Consider the following 14,788-nt stretch of genomic DNA (forward strand, 5'->3'; position numbering starts at 1 on the left):
TTTCACCCACTTCGTATGTTGCCCGTAGCGGTCCACGCTAGGCACACGTACGTACACTAAAAGAAGATATTAATAAATTATAAACACCACAGTCGAAAGGCCACAAAAGATGAAATTTTGTAAAATAGTAATCATAGAGACAAGAAAAATAACAACCCCTTCCGGCCTTTGGTTTAGAGATTCCTGAGATTTCGCCACTTCCGCCACGGACCGGGAAGTCGCCTTAGTCTTGTGAGGACACTGTCAGTTCTCTGTAGCTCTTCCGTTCGCCTTGTGTGACACTCTACGGCAGCAGCTGGCATCTTGACGACGCAAAGGGGAGAGTTGTGAATAAGTTCTATGTCGCTCTAGCCGTAACTTCCGCATGTCTATCGTTTCTAGAGCTATACTCTAGGCGATTTTCTGAGTTCCTTCTCTATGGCTCCACGCTCCCGAGCCAGGAGGGTGCCGAAGATCCCGTTCCCTTAACCGAGAGGCCGTGGCGGCGGCGGGGGGAGGGGCGACCGAGCCGATGGAGGCGGAGACGCTGGAGTCGAGGATCAGTGAGTGGTGTGGGGGTGGGGAGGGCGCCGCCTCCGGGGGTTCACGCTCAAAGGTTCAGTGACTGGCTCGGAGGGAGGGGCTGTCTTCTCTCCCCCCCCCCCCCCCCGGGTATCTTAACAGTCCCCATTTCAGATCCGGTGTTTACCGAGCAATCATTGGGGAAGTGTTTTGCTAGTTTTCCAGGCGGAGAAAAAGTGCCGTCGAGAATCTTCTGGGAGAGGGAGCAGGAGAGTAGAGAGGCTGGCATCTTGTGTGCACACACAAACAGGTTGTGTTCCCTTTCTCCATCTCAGTCTGTTTCCTTGTCCATTAGTCTGGAACATTCAGGGAGCAATTCAGAGCAGGTCTGCTCAGAAATGAGTCCCATGTTATGCAGTGGGGCTTACTGAAAGGAGCGTGTCCTTAGGGAGCTCTGGGGTCATCTAGTTCAACCCCCTGCACCATGCAGGAAATTCACAAATACCTCCCCCCCACACACACACACCCGGTGACCTCTGTTTCGTGCCCAGAAGATGATAAAAAAAACTTCCAGGATTCCTGGCCAAACTGGCCTGGAGAAAAATTGCTTCCTGACCCCAAAGTAACGATCAGCATTTCCCTGGGCGTGCACCACTTCCTGCCCTTCCTCACATGATCTGCCTGTGTTCACAGAATCAGCACTGCTGTCAGATGGCCATCTAGACTCTGTTGAAAAAACTTCAAAGAAGGAGAGCCCATCACCTCCCTAGGAAGCCTAGTCCACTGAGGAACCACTCTGTCAGGAAGTTCTTCCTAATGTTTAGCCAAAAATTGGTGCCTTAATTACCCCTGTCAAACTCATAATACTTTCAGACTAAGGGTGCGGTCAGACGGCGTGCTGGGAGCGGTTTAAATTGCTCCGGCCCCAATGCGTGTTTTTTTAACCTGGAGAATCACAATCACACTCACCTCCTTGCTCCAGATCGCTGCGCAGCCACATCGGTCCCCGCCGTCCACAGGCGGGAGCGTGCATCGGTGTTGGTTTTTTCCTCTCAGTTTGGCCATGCATGCAGGCAGCCATCTGTAGAACTAAACTTTTCGTACGTGCGCAGAACAGCGATTTCCACTACAACCCGACTGCTGTAACACTTCCCTTTAAACGTTTACCCTGAAAATGGCCTCCGTGAGATCCCGAACTCATCTAAATGCTAAAACTAGGCACCATTTAAACATTGTTTTTAATAAGGCGGTGGCGGAGCTCCGCCTATGTGCACACCGCCAACGCTTACAAAAAATGGTGGGTGAAAAGCGGAAGCCTTGGGCAGTTTTTGAGCGGGGAGTGGGTTTAAACCGGAAGTGGCTCAACACCGGAGGAGCGATCACACAGGGGGGAAATGTGGCTGGAAACGGAGAATCGAGAAAACACCACTTGGGGACCTGGTAACAAAATACTCCGGTTTAAAGAGGATTTGAGCTGGAAAGCAACGGCTGGGGACGGGAGGCAGATGTTGACTGTGTGATCACGCGTATAAAATCTGTTTGTGAACTGGCATGACACCAGATCAAATGGCGCGTCTGAACGCATCCTAAGACTCCCGAAGGTTGGAAGAGTAGGCCCATCCTTTGCATGTCTGCTTGCAAGAACAGCTCATTTGAATAGCATGAGGCTTAGTCCTGTCAGTTTTCTTATTAGCAAATGAAACAGTCATCATAAGGTTGGAGAAGATCTACCCACCTTCCAAGCATATTTTATCCACTCTGGTTTTAAGTACCAAGGGATGGTTAAAGTTGTGTTACGGTATATGGAGTTTGAGCTAAGTGCCTTTAAATACGTGTTTGAGTGCCACCATCTTAAGCGCACGTTCTTTTTGGGAACTTGTGTTTGAAGATCTCTCTGTCTCTATGGCTATGGCTATTTAATGAAGCAGGCACTCTTCCATAGAAACTCCAAGGGTATGTTGAAATTTAGGTGCCAGAAGGCGCTTTGAAGTATGTGTTGAGGAAGAATCAACATGGGTTCTGTAAGGGAAGATCTTGTCTCACTAACCTTTTAGAGTTCTTTGAGGGGGTGAACAAACTGGACAAGGGTGACCAAGCAGAAGTTGTTTACCTAGACCCCCAGATAGCTTTTGATAAAGTTCCTCATCAAAGGCTCCTAAGTAAACTCAGCAGTCATGGGATAAGAGGATAAGGTAAGTCCTCTTGTAGATTAAAAATTGGTTAGTTTATAGGAAACAGAGAATGAGTCTAAATGGGCAGTTTTCACAGTGGAAGGTGGTAAACAGTGGGGTACCACAGGGCTCAGTACTAGGTCTGGTGCTTTTTAACTTGTCCAGTAATGATTTGGAGTTGGGAGTAAGCAGTGAAGTAGCTAAGTTTGCGGATGCCACTAAATTGTTCAGGGCTGTGAGAACCAGAGAGGACTGTGAGGCACTCCTGAAGGATCTGTCAAAGTTGGACGAGTGGGCATCAGTGTGGCAAATGAGATTAAATGTGGACAAGTGCAATTCAGTGTGGGCAGGTGTGAAGTAATGCACATTGGAGGCAAAAATTCTAACTATAAATATATATTTATGGGGTCTGAACTGGTGGTAACTGACCAGGAGAGAGATCTTGGAGTCCTGGTAGACTGAAAATGTTGACTCAGCGTGTGCGACTGCAATAAAAAAGACAAGTGCTATGCTGGGGATTATTAGGAAGGGAACTGAAAACAAATCAGCCAGTATCGTAATGCCCCTGTTTAAATCTATGGTGTGGCCTCATTTGGAATATTGTGTACAGTTCTGGTTGCTGCACCTCAAAAAAGATAGCCTTGGAAAAGGGCAACTAAAATGATTAAGGGGATGGAACGCCTTCCCTATGAGGAAAGGTTAAAGAGGTTAGGGCTCTTTAGCTTGGAGAAACAATGATTGGGGGGATGACATGACAAAGGTTTACAAAATTATGCATGGGACGGAGAAGCTAGAGAAAGAAATACTTTCCCCCCCTTTCTCACAATACAAGAACTCGTGGGCACGCAATGAAATTAATGAGCAGTAAGCTTAGAACAGATAAAATGAAGTACTTTTTCACCTAAAGAGTAATTAACACATGGAATTCACTGCAGCAAGAAGTGGTGGCAGCTATGAGCATAGACATGTGGAGCAGAGATCCATCAGTGACTGTTAGCCACAAGGTATAGATGGAACACTATGTCTGGGGCAGTGATGCTCTGTATTCTTGGTACTTGTGGGGGGGCAACAGTGGGAGGGCTTCTGGAGTTTTGGCCACTGTGTGACACAGAGTGTTTGACTAGATGAGTCATTAGCCTGATCCAGCATGGCTTCTCTTATCTATATTCTTGCTGCCCAGTTGGTGGTGCTTCTTTAGATTGAGATTTATTTTCCACATTTGAGTCAGATTTTAGGATTGGGCCAGATTCTACTTTTGCTGTAAAGGAAAAGACCTTGGGCTGGAATATCATGTTTCAGGTAGAGGTATGTTTTAGACTAAATATTTCTTCATGACCTGCTACTCTTTTTAAAATAATTAAAATTAAGTAATGCAAGCTGGTGAAAATGTAGGTTTGACTGTTTCCAAATGGCTGAGGTACCAGACACTACTATTTTCTGCCATTCCCTGTACCAGTCCGCAGGTACCACTCATACCCATATGTTGCTGTCTTCTGCTAAATCAGATCACTGAGCCCTCTATTGCAGTTCTGCTGACTGTGACGGATGGTGGCTCTCCACGGCCATGGGATGTGGTTTGTCCTAGTCTTGTTTTCTGCGGTCCTTTGCACTGGAGCTGCTGGCATCTGAACCTGAGATCTTCTGCATAACAAACGTTCCCTTTACCAATAACCTTTTGCCCCCCTCCCAAGCGGCTCCAAATATTGTGCTGGAGCCAATAAGCTTTTCTTGATGGTAGAAAGGGAAGGTGCACCAAAAAGGCCATGCTGGGGGTTATAGGACCTGCAGGAACAAAAGCCGTGTTGGACAGGGGCTGTGGTAAAGACAGGAAGTGGGTGAGATGGAATGAAAAAGCTGGCAGGATCCATCCAGCTGCCTTTTGTCTTCCCCTCATGATGACTTTCTTTTTTCTTCTGATCCAGACAAGGCGACAAATCCTCTGAACAAGGACCTAGAATGGGACAGCATCAATGCTTTCTGTGATCAGCTCAATAAGGAACTAGAAGGGTTAGTATGCCTATCCCCTTTTCCCACCAAACATCATTTGTTTGTGAGCGTTAGACGCAGATAGTGGCGTGTTACCTCGGTCAGCAAAAATAAGATCGCTAGTTTGTGGGAGGTATTGGCAAACATACCAAAAAATTTTTTTTAAACCACCGGGAACCTATCATATTTTTGTATGGGGTAGCTAGGAGTTGTAGAATGTAGGAAATAAACAGTAAAAGAAATAAATTAGGTGTTTAGTGAACTAAGGCATCGTTGAAGGTATGGTGTGCACAAAACCATATTTTTAAAATTGTCCTGTAATGCAGCATGAAAGGTGGGGAAATGCTTATCTTGAGTGGGTGAGTGTTACATAAAAGCTGTGTGCTTTAGCCAGTTGAAAAGGATAAACTCCCGTGGGGGTAGCTTATTGTAAACAAAGGATGTGTACGGAAACAAGAAGTTGATGCTCTTATCTTTATCAGTATTTAGTCAGATTCCCTAATGTGGCATTTCTGGGTTAGTGAGATCTAACTACAGATTATTTGTAGGATACAAAGTTGGGCTAGTGTCACAGTCAGATTCCGACCATGAGAGCCAAGGGGACCTAACAGACTGGAATCTTGGCCAGTGCCTCACTGGGGCCGCCTTGTTCAAGTCACTGTTCTTCAGCTTCAATTTTCCACCTGAAAAGGGAGCATGACCTGACTCATCCATCTGCTGCAAAGATGAATGAGACAAATATCTTAAAGCAGGAGCTCTGCGAATCTTTAGGGGGCAGAGAGATTTTGTAAGAATCAGCTTGGAAGGGGAAATGTGAAGACCTGAATGGGTCAGTGAGAGGAGGGATCCATGTATTGTTGGTGCATTCATGCCCGCCGCCCCCCCCCCCCCCCCCCAATATCAGGCAGTGCTTAACGGAGAGGTGACAGAATTTATTATAGCCTCAGATTTGGGAGGTCTTCCTCCAGTGACTTAGTGCGGGTTGAAAAACATCCTGCATGAGTTTGCAGTGACTCTTCTGATTACTGCCAATAACACGTAGCTCCCAGAGCAGAGCCTACTCATTGAGAGAAACGACTTCACCAGCCTCCGCCACAGCCCAGAAGTGCTGCAAGCCAAACTGAAGAAAAAGTGCCCCGGGGCTGAGGATGCTAATTGAACTGGAAACAGAACAAAGTAGGGAGCATGTTGGGCAGGTCGGGGGCAATTGCTAAAATGTTTTCCCCATTTTCAAGTTTTAAACCTTCAAGCACAAAAACTTAAGATTTGTGTTTAACCCAAGTATAATGGAAGGCTCCATAACAGTAGCTTTTCAGAGCAAGAGCCTGTGTGGGTGGAGTATCAGACTAGGCCCCAGGAGAGTTAGGTTAAAATCTTCTCTTGGCCATGTAGGCTATTCATTGTCTCTCAGACTAATTTACCTTGTGGGGCTTTTCTACTGATAGAACGGAGGACAGGAGAAGATCTAGGTACACCGTCCTGAGATCCTTTGAGGAAGGGGTGGGGTTAAAATGTAATAGAAATTTGATAGGAAGCCCGATCTGTGTCACAGCTTCAATAACCGTTCCTCTGTCTTGGTATTCAGCCCACCCCTTGCTACCCGGCTTCTAGCCCACAAGATCCAGTCTCCACAAGAATGGGAAGCCATTCAGGCACTCACGGTAAGAGTTCATGAGCTTCTTACTGCTGGGCTTGGTGAAAGGCTGTGGGAAAGTTTATAAAGCGTTCGTGCATGAATACCATAACAGTGCCATCCAAAGGAGGTCTACTCAGAATCCTATACAAGTCTATTCAGTGGGGCTTACTCCCTGGAAAGCATTCTTAGGATTTGCACTGTAGGTCTGTTTGAGAGGTAGACCCATTTTTCACTTTGGGCACCACCTTTGGCTGGATTAGAATGCTGACCGAGTTGCCTACCCCTGCACCCCTTGGAGAACATTCTCTTTTAGGGCTGGGAGCAGTCTGTTCAAGTGGGTTGATTCCCCTTCCTGTAGCAGGGTAGTTATCTTATCCGGCTGCCCTGAATGTTCATAGGTTGCTCTGTATTTCAAAGGGGATCCCTGCACACACCAACTCCATTGGCTTCTGTATCTCTTGACATTTTGCCGTGGCAGCTTTTCAGGGATGATGTGGGGGTGTAACTCAGAGCAGGGGTGGGCACCTTGTTCAGTGCCCATGACAACTGTCAAAACGTACTGCTAACTTACATTGTAATGTGCACATGAATAATATAGAATTAGAGGTGATAATCGTGTAATCTGTCCCCTGTTCCAAAGCAGGGTTTCCCATGCAAGATCCAAAAGAATAAAGTAATCCACATAGCTAAAACAATTGAACCATGCCAGGAGAATCAGTGTCATGCAGTGGTTAGAGCTCAGTGGATGACCTTGGGCAAGTCACTCTCTTAGCCTAACCTACCCCACACAGTTGTTGTGTAAAGGGCAGGATAAAAAGAGATAACAGATACGTTAAAGTTATGGCATTTTTCCCCTCCGGCATTCAGCTAACTATATCTAGCTTATCCCTTCTGCCAGTAAAGTAATCTCTGTTCCAAATCAAGGAGGGAGGGCCCTTTGTTGAAGCCTGCAACTGAGGAAATATCTTTAAAAGTTCTTTATGAAACAATCCAACAGGATTTTGCAACCAGTGAAATTCCTTGCATAGGATAATTCTAAGGAGAATGTTCCAGAATTTCTATCACAGATCTTATAAACTTTCTCCCAAACCAGTGTTTAATAACTTGTTGACAGTGGTTCTTAGCATTTTCAAACAATGGGACACAGAACAATAAAGCAATATATGCAACAATCCAGTAATATTATTTATTAGCTAGTTAGATTTTTATCCCACCCTTCCCAAAACGGGCTCAGGGCGGATAACAGTAAAGGGCATAAACAAAGCCAAGTAATATAAATAATTCTTAAAACAGATAAAACCCTTAAACAATTAAAAGATGGCAAATGAAATATAACAGTTCAGACTACCTATAAGCTAGACTGATGGTAACTGGAGTCTCACCAAGCTCAGATAGTACCAAAACTCCACATAGGGCAAATCATTAGGGCAACTTCTGTGCAGGAAGGCCAACTAGTTTGGTGTCCACCTTCTCAACTGAAGGCCTGGCGGAACAGCTCTGTTTTACAGGCCCTGTGGAACTGTAATAAGTCCTGCAAGGCCCTGATCTCCAGGGGGAGCACTTTCTTTGGACATAAACCAAAGTATTGAGAAATGCTGGTTTAAACAACTCATTGGAACTAGTTGTCTGTTGACTATATATACATACTAACGCCACATTTAATAAAAATAATAATAATAATATAATAATAATAATCAACCATCCCATAACTCCCTTAAGGTTCACATTGCAACTTAAACCACCAATGTCACCCAAATTCCAATTTCATACAGCATTTAAAGCAATAATAGCTCTCGAATAAAAACTATTTTTTAATCTGTTTGACCTTTTTTTAAACGTGTGTAATTCGTACTGGTATTTGAGACTTTGGATCGGGTGTCTAATAAGAACAGTCTAAGGCATTATTCTGTGCCTAATGAATTCTCCTCAGCTGTGTACTCCTCAAAGGAGAGATGAGGGATCTTTGAGTCCCTGGGAGGAGCAAGCGCTGCTTTTGTGGCATGCTGGGAACTCGTGCCACTTCTAATAAGGGCTTTCTGGAGAGGACTGTCAGCATACATAGGTCATTTTCCTTATCTATATTTTAGTGTAAAGAGGTGCATTCCAACCTCAGGGGTGTGCCCCAAGGCACCTGTGAAGCAGAGGGTAATCCAGCATTTGGGTTCAGATGGGATTGCCTTTGGTTATTTCCAGCCTTATAAGAAGGGGGAGATAACTCATGCATGAGACCAGACAGGGGCCTAAAATACAGCTGCGTGGGACCCTATTAATAGCAGCCGTGTGGGTAGATTTGCTGGCTTGATACAAAAACAGAAGCACAAATGGCTTTGCATTAGAATAAGTAATGTGGGTGGGGCTTGGTGCTGTGAGATTGGCAATCTGGAGGACAAAGAGTATTAGTAAAGTAAAGGTAAAGGTTCCCTTGCTCGAAAGCCAGTCAAATCCGACTCTAGGGTTGCGGTGCTCATCTCCGTTTCAAAGCTGAAGAGCCAGCACTGTCCGAAGACGTTTCCGTGGTCATGTGGCCGGTATGACTCAACACCAAGGCGCACGGAACGCTGTTACCTTCCCACCAAAGTGGTACCTATTTGTCTATTTGCAATTTCTTGCTTTCGAACTGCTAGGTTGGCAGGATAAAGAGTATTAATGAGTATTAATTCGATTTCTGAATCACCCAATCCCTGCTCATGCAGGGCTCTGGGCGATGTACAACAACATATATAACATAAAAACAGTAGAATTAAGATAGACACATTACGAATGCACTTCAAAGAATCCAAGATGGCGTGACTATGTAATTTCTTCCCATTCTGGACTGGGGAAGAGGAGGAACACAAGAACAAGTCTGGAGGGAAAAGGAGAGGGTGCCAGCCTTGATGGAAACCATCGCTGCCCTCAACCAAAATCTCTGCCTCACAGGCTCTGCGGAATTGCATTAGAGCCCACAGGGTCCTGGTGGTATTTGGCAGAGAGTTCCACTAGGTTGGGGCCAGGACCTGGAAGGCCCTGGCCATGGTTGAGGACAGCCAGACATCTTCGGGGCCGGGGATCACCAGCAGATTGTTATCGGCAGAGCGTAACACTCTCCCAGGAACATACCAGAGGAGGCAGTCCTGTAGATGTGTGGGTCCCAGACCGCTCAAGGCCTTAAAGGTCAACACCAAAACCTTGAACCTGACTCGGTACTCCCCTGGGAGCCAGTGTAGCTGGCACAGCACAGGTTGTATGTGTGCCGTCCATGATGTTCCTGCCAGGACTTGCGCTGCCGCATTCTGGATCAGTTGGAGCTTCCGGGTCAGTCTCAAGGGCAGGCCAGCATAGAGCAAGTTATAGTAGTCATAGGCATTCCAGACCGCTGCCTGACAACCCTAGAAGCTGTGGGGGTGGGGCAGACATGACCTTGCACTACGTGTCAAAGTCATGTATGGACAAAACTCTGGATGTGACATCATTCGGTGCTGTAGAAATTCCATGGTATTATCAACAGTATCTGCTTTTTCCTGTAATTGTCTGTGTTCTCTTGGATGTGGGATTGTGGCTCAGTAGCATCTGCGGGTCATGCAAAAGGTCCTAGGTTCAGCCCCTGGCATCTCCAGCTAAAAAAGTGTTAGGCGGTAGGTGATGTGAAAGACCACTACTAAAGACCCTGGAGAGCTGCCGCCAGTCTGAGTAGACCGTATTGACCTAGATGAACTCATGGTCTGATTCAGTATAAGGCAGCGTCATGCATCATGTATCTCTTGCTGCGAGGCAGTCTTTGTACTGTTCCCTTGAGCAGGGAAGGAATCTATTTAATGCAATCTGAAGGGAATGCTTCATCTGGATGCTCTGTGTGTGGTCTCCTGAATAGTCCCCTCTCCCTTTATTGAACTGCATCCGGGAGCAGGGACTGGGAGAAGATGGACTCCCAGTGCCTGAATCTCTCAGCCTTTGCTCTCTTGCAGGTGCTGGAATCCTGTATGAAAAACTGTGGCAAGCGCTTCCACAACGAGGTGGGCAAGTTCCGCTTCCTTAACGAGCTCATCAAGGTGGTGTCACCAAAGGTTGGTCTCATTGCTGGGATGGCATGGCGGAGGGGGAGAGGGCAGGACTGGAGCAGCTTGCATTGAAAGAGTGAAGAAGGGATGATTTTATACTCCTTGGGCCTTAACAGCCTAAACAGTAAAAAGTACCTTAGGAAAGAAGCTTAGTTTCATAGCTCATTCCTGAGCAACCCAAAGCTTCATGAGTGCTCTGAGATGTGTCTAAGGGGCTACTTGCAAGCACAGACTTGCATTCACTCCAGTGTTGGAGAATCTCAGTGTGCACACTTGGAATGCACGGGGCAGAGCTGCTGCAGCATTTTAACAAATGGCAAGTAAGTCCATGTATCAGTGGGAGTTCACTTTATATACACTGGGAGGTCTGGGCTCTTTCATACCTTACACATGGTTCCCTCTGTGAAAGGAATGGGATTTATGTATGCCCCCAGAGAAAAGGAGGAGTCAGCAGGAGCCAGAGAAACTCCCAGCTTTCATTAAGATCACGTAATCTGGAAACAGCTTGTAATGATTCCTTGTTTTTGGTGTGTGTGTGTCTCTTTAAAAGTTTGGTTGCATGGCTGTGGTAGGTAGACTAGAGTGGTTGAGAGATGCAAGTGTGGTATGATTGGTGGTTGACAGAGAGGGGGAGGGGTTTTGGAAGTGAAAATGAGTGGATGAGTATGTATGTCAGTCAGGAGTGACAGTTACAGGTGGACAGTTGATAAGTTCAGTTAGTTCTGTGTGTGAGAGAAGTTAGAAGCAGTCCTGTGTGGAATAAGTTAGATCTGTGTTGAAGCAGTTAAGAACAGCTGAGGTTGTTCTGAGAGAAAGGATAAGAGATCTGAGGGCTGAGTCTATGAAAACGTAAAGTTTAGGTGAAGAAATGTTATAGTAAAGTCCGGGTGTTATAACAGACTGGAAAGAGACAGTGAACCTATATGGCATGGAGATAAACAAGTGATACAAAGTTACATGAAAAGATCCCTGTCAGTAAGGGAGCAGATTGTGTGTGATACACCAAGCAATTGTTCATTATTTACACATTACTAGTTACATTGTTCTACCCTTTTATTTATGAATTATTTCAATAAATCCTCTTTTATCAAGAATACCAGCTCTAAAGAAATACTTCCTCAGGACCATATAGTTCCTCGTAAGCCTTGAACTCGGTCTACCAAAATAGTAAGATCATCAGTAAAGTATAAAGGTTTGGAAATCCTTAAAATTTCCTGGTGGCAACCGTCTATACCCAGATAAACAGAATAAAAAGAACACTTTTAAAGTAAAACCAGTCCTCCCTAATAAGGAGGACGTCACACAGCTTCTTTTGCATGCTAAGGAACAGCTGCTGCTATCTGTTTAAGCAATTCTGCAGTTTTAAATAAAGCTAGTGGGTGTTAGTAAGGGTAAGGACTCCTCTCTTGGAGCAGAGCATTGTCCAAAGTAAGTCAGTCCTGCACCCCTTCAGCTTCTTCTGCTTGTAGTAGCTGCAGGTAGAATAGAATCTGCTCCCTTTGGTGGTACTCTGAAATGAACAGAGGATGATTTAGATATATATGCATTAGTTGAGTAATAACTGAACTCACCTTTTGGCTCTGGAGCCTTAATGTGAATCATGGACAGGATCTGTACTGTGTGGGATTTGTCCTGTTCTGGCTAGTGATTATTTTCTTCTCCCTGTGTGTTTTTAGCATCTTAGCCATCTAGAGTTACCTTAAAGGATACTCTTGGGGCTGCTGTTGGAACAGAGTGCTGAGCTAGATGGACTGCTAGTCTGATTCAGCAAGGCTGAATTTTCTTGATTGTGGGGAAATTATTGCTTTTCTAGGTTTTCTAACTTTACCTATTAACATGCCTGGGAAGAGTTAGTATTCTGCCCATTCTCCTTTCAGGTTCTTATTCATGTCAGTGTGTGTAAATAACAATTCTTGCCAGTAGTAAAAGCGACTGGTAATGGGGGTGCTAATAGGATTTCAAGGTGGCTTTGCCTCTTGCTGGCTGAGGGTGCCTGATTAACATGTTAGCTGTTGTTCTCAGCTCACCTCACTCCACCCAACCTCATGCTTGATTACAGAATTCACCAAGATCACTGTTCAAGCCCCCCCCCCCCCCCCCCCCCTGAATATAATCCCTTTGTATTTGACATGAGCGTATGATTGTCTCCCTTCAGTATCTAGGAAGCAGGACTTCAGAGAAAGTGAAATCTAAGATCCTGGAGCTTATGTATAGCTGGATGTTGGGGCTGCCGCATGAAGTGAAGATTACAGAGGCCTACAAGATGCTGAAGAAACAAGGTGAGACATCTTGCTCCACGGCTTTGTCGTTCTGCTGTCTGTATGGACGCAAAACAGTGCCACTTCCAAAGCTGAGCTAACATCCTGATTTTTAAAAATCACACATTATGCAACTATTGAATCTGAAGGCACGATGGCATGGCCTCATCACTCTCCAAAACGATACCAAAGAGGAATTCGGTATGGTGGAGGCAGTGCTGAGCTTTGCTCTGGACCTTGGGTGTTGTAATGCTGCCTGGAATGATTACTGAGGAGCAACAGCTGCACGGTACATCTGGGCAGGAGGGGAAATGGTTTGTGTGCTGGTGATGGGACTGTGAATGACCTGGTGCAACGTGTCTAAATTTCAGTTACTGTATTTATTTATCTCCCATCTCCCCCCCTCCCCCCTTCAAGTTTTGAAAGGCTTATTGGAGAAGTTCACTGGCCTCATCTGACAGTGCACCCCCTGTCCAGCCATCAGCCTCTAATTGCTGTCATTGAGGGCAGATTGGGTGGGTGTTTTTTGTTCATATGCTTGTTGGAGCAGCCACTCTTGTTCATGAGTATTTTGCTTGCTGTATTTCCTCTTGTGTGGATATTCATGGATGCTGTGAGCCTAGCCCCTCCCCCCCCACTCTGTAGTCCGTTGTACCTATCAGGTACTCCGACTGGTGGAAGGGAGGGTAGCAGAACATTCCAGGACGCTCCTTTGGTCAGTATTCGGGCTGTAAAGGAGTTGTGTTCTTAGATGGGGAAAAAGGAAGCAAGAGATTCTCAACTCTAATGTTGACGAAAATGGCCAGGACAGGTCATGGGGGAAGAGGCACTATTAAACTTTCATTTCCTGACTCTTCAGGTGGCATCTCTTTAACTCATACCAATGGAAAATGGACATGGTCTGTTAGTTGGTAAAATCTTTCTTGCCTTGCAGGGATTGTGAAGTGTGATCCCAAATTGCCAGACGATGCACCCTTTCCACTGCCTGCCCCTAGGCCAAAGAATGTTATCTTTGATGATGAAGAGAAGTCCAAGGTAAGAACTAACCAGGTACCAAAATGTCTAGAAGCCTTTTTTTTAAGCTTCTGCTTGTGTGTGTGGTTATCCCGTACCGGAGCCTTCAGCCCTGATGCTGAAACCTCAAGACAGCTCATCACCTGACAAGAAAGGTGGCAAGGGGATGGAGAAGTCCAAATCTGACACTTTAAGCGTCACTTCAGAGTGAAAATAAACACACACACATATTCTGCCACCAGTTTCTTCACTGAGTGTGTGCTTAATCATCTGTTTTGTAAGTGGCCTCTCAGTTCAAACCTGTAGTGTCACTAGTTCTTAGGTCATTAAGGGAGGGCTTGACAAATCTCAGTCGCCAGGTTGCCATGGCACCTAGAAATTTCATTGTGGCACCTAGTATTTTCAGCCGTTGTTTCATTGTAGTGTTTCTCGGTGATCCTCAGAAGTACAAAGCTAATTATTTCACAACAGAATATGTTTTGCTGTATGACATAAAAATGCTTCTCCATAAAGTTCTCATCACTGCTGATTCATATGTTAATTTCACACTCTTCCATGGTGGTAGACAACAGTTTTCTATACTGGCTCCAGTATTCCAATCCAATATGGACATTTTTAAAGCAGTAATGAAATTATGAGAAGTTGGGGAGATGTAAGTTTAGGGTTAGAAGCCACCTTTTTGTTGTAGCGATGACATCTACAGTTACTATTGCATTTATTTCTATAGTATAACACTTTTGTCATAGTTTTAGTAAAATCACAAGAAACTGTAAAGAAGCTAGGATTACGGTACATGGTACCAATAATGAGAAAAATGTAGTAATTAAAATACAAAACCCTGAATTCTGTATGATGAGTCTGGCTCCTTAATGTTTTGGGCTTGCTCCTCAAGCGAGGGAAAACTTGTCAAGGCCTGAGTTACAGTTCCCAGACTCCTTTCTGGATCTGCCTTAGTTTGTGTGCCACATTTAAACTATTGGTTGTGGATCTAGCACTAGTATCTACCTTTTGCTTGTAGTTTTTCCATAGCATTTGAATGCGAGTTCCACCACCTAATGTATTTTGCACCTGTGCCATCTGGAATACCAGACCATCTCTATGTTCAGTTTCATAGCAGCAGTTACCTCTTAAAACTAGGGCGGGGGGGGACACCTTAGAGGTCTGTCTTGTTGTCCAAGTGGCTTG

The 14,788-nt window shown here is 45.2% G+C and overlaps 1 protein-coding gene across 2 annotated transcripts in view; it reads left to right on the forward strand.

The window, feature by feature from the left end:
- Positions 1-261: 261 nt before the first annotated feature.
- GGA1 (golgi-associated, gamma adaptin ear containing, ARF binding protein 1) overlaps positions 262-14,788 on the forward strand; it is a 28,782-nt gene continuing 14,255 nt past the window's right edge. For both annotated transcript variants that reach the window (XM_015405992.1, XM_015405993.1), the window contains exons 1-6: positions 262-542; positions 4,595-4,679; positions 6,244-6,319; positions 10,239-10,337; positions 12,487-12,610; positions 13,524-13,624. In XM_015405992.1, the coding sequence (XP_015261478.1) occupies positions 512-542; positions 4,595-4,679; positions 6,244-6,319; positions 10,239-10,337; positions 12,487-12,610; positions 13,524-13,624 (516 nt within the window). In that variant the 5' untranslated portion in view covers positions 262-511. The remainder of the gene's footprint in view (positions 543-4,594; positions 4,680-6,243; positions 6,320-10,238; positions 10,338-12,486; positions 12,611-13,523; positions 13,625-14,788) is intronic.

This window comes from Gekko japonicus, unplaced genomic scaffold (genome assembly GCF_001447785.1).
Source record: "Gekko japonicus isolate JY-2015 unplaced genomic scaffold, Gekko_japonicus_V1.1 scaffold385, whole genome shotgun sequence".
Classification (NCBI taxonomy): Eukaryota; Metazoa; Chordata; class Lepidosauria; order Squamata; family Gekkonidae; genus Gekko; species Gekko japonicus.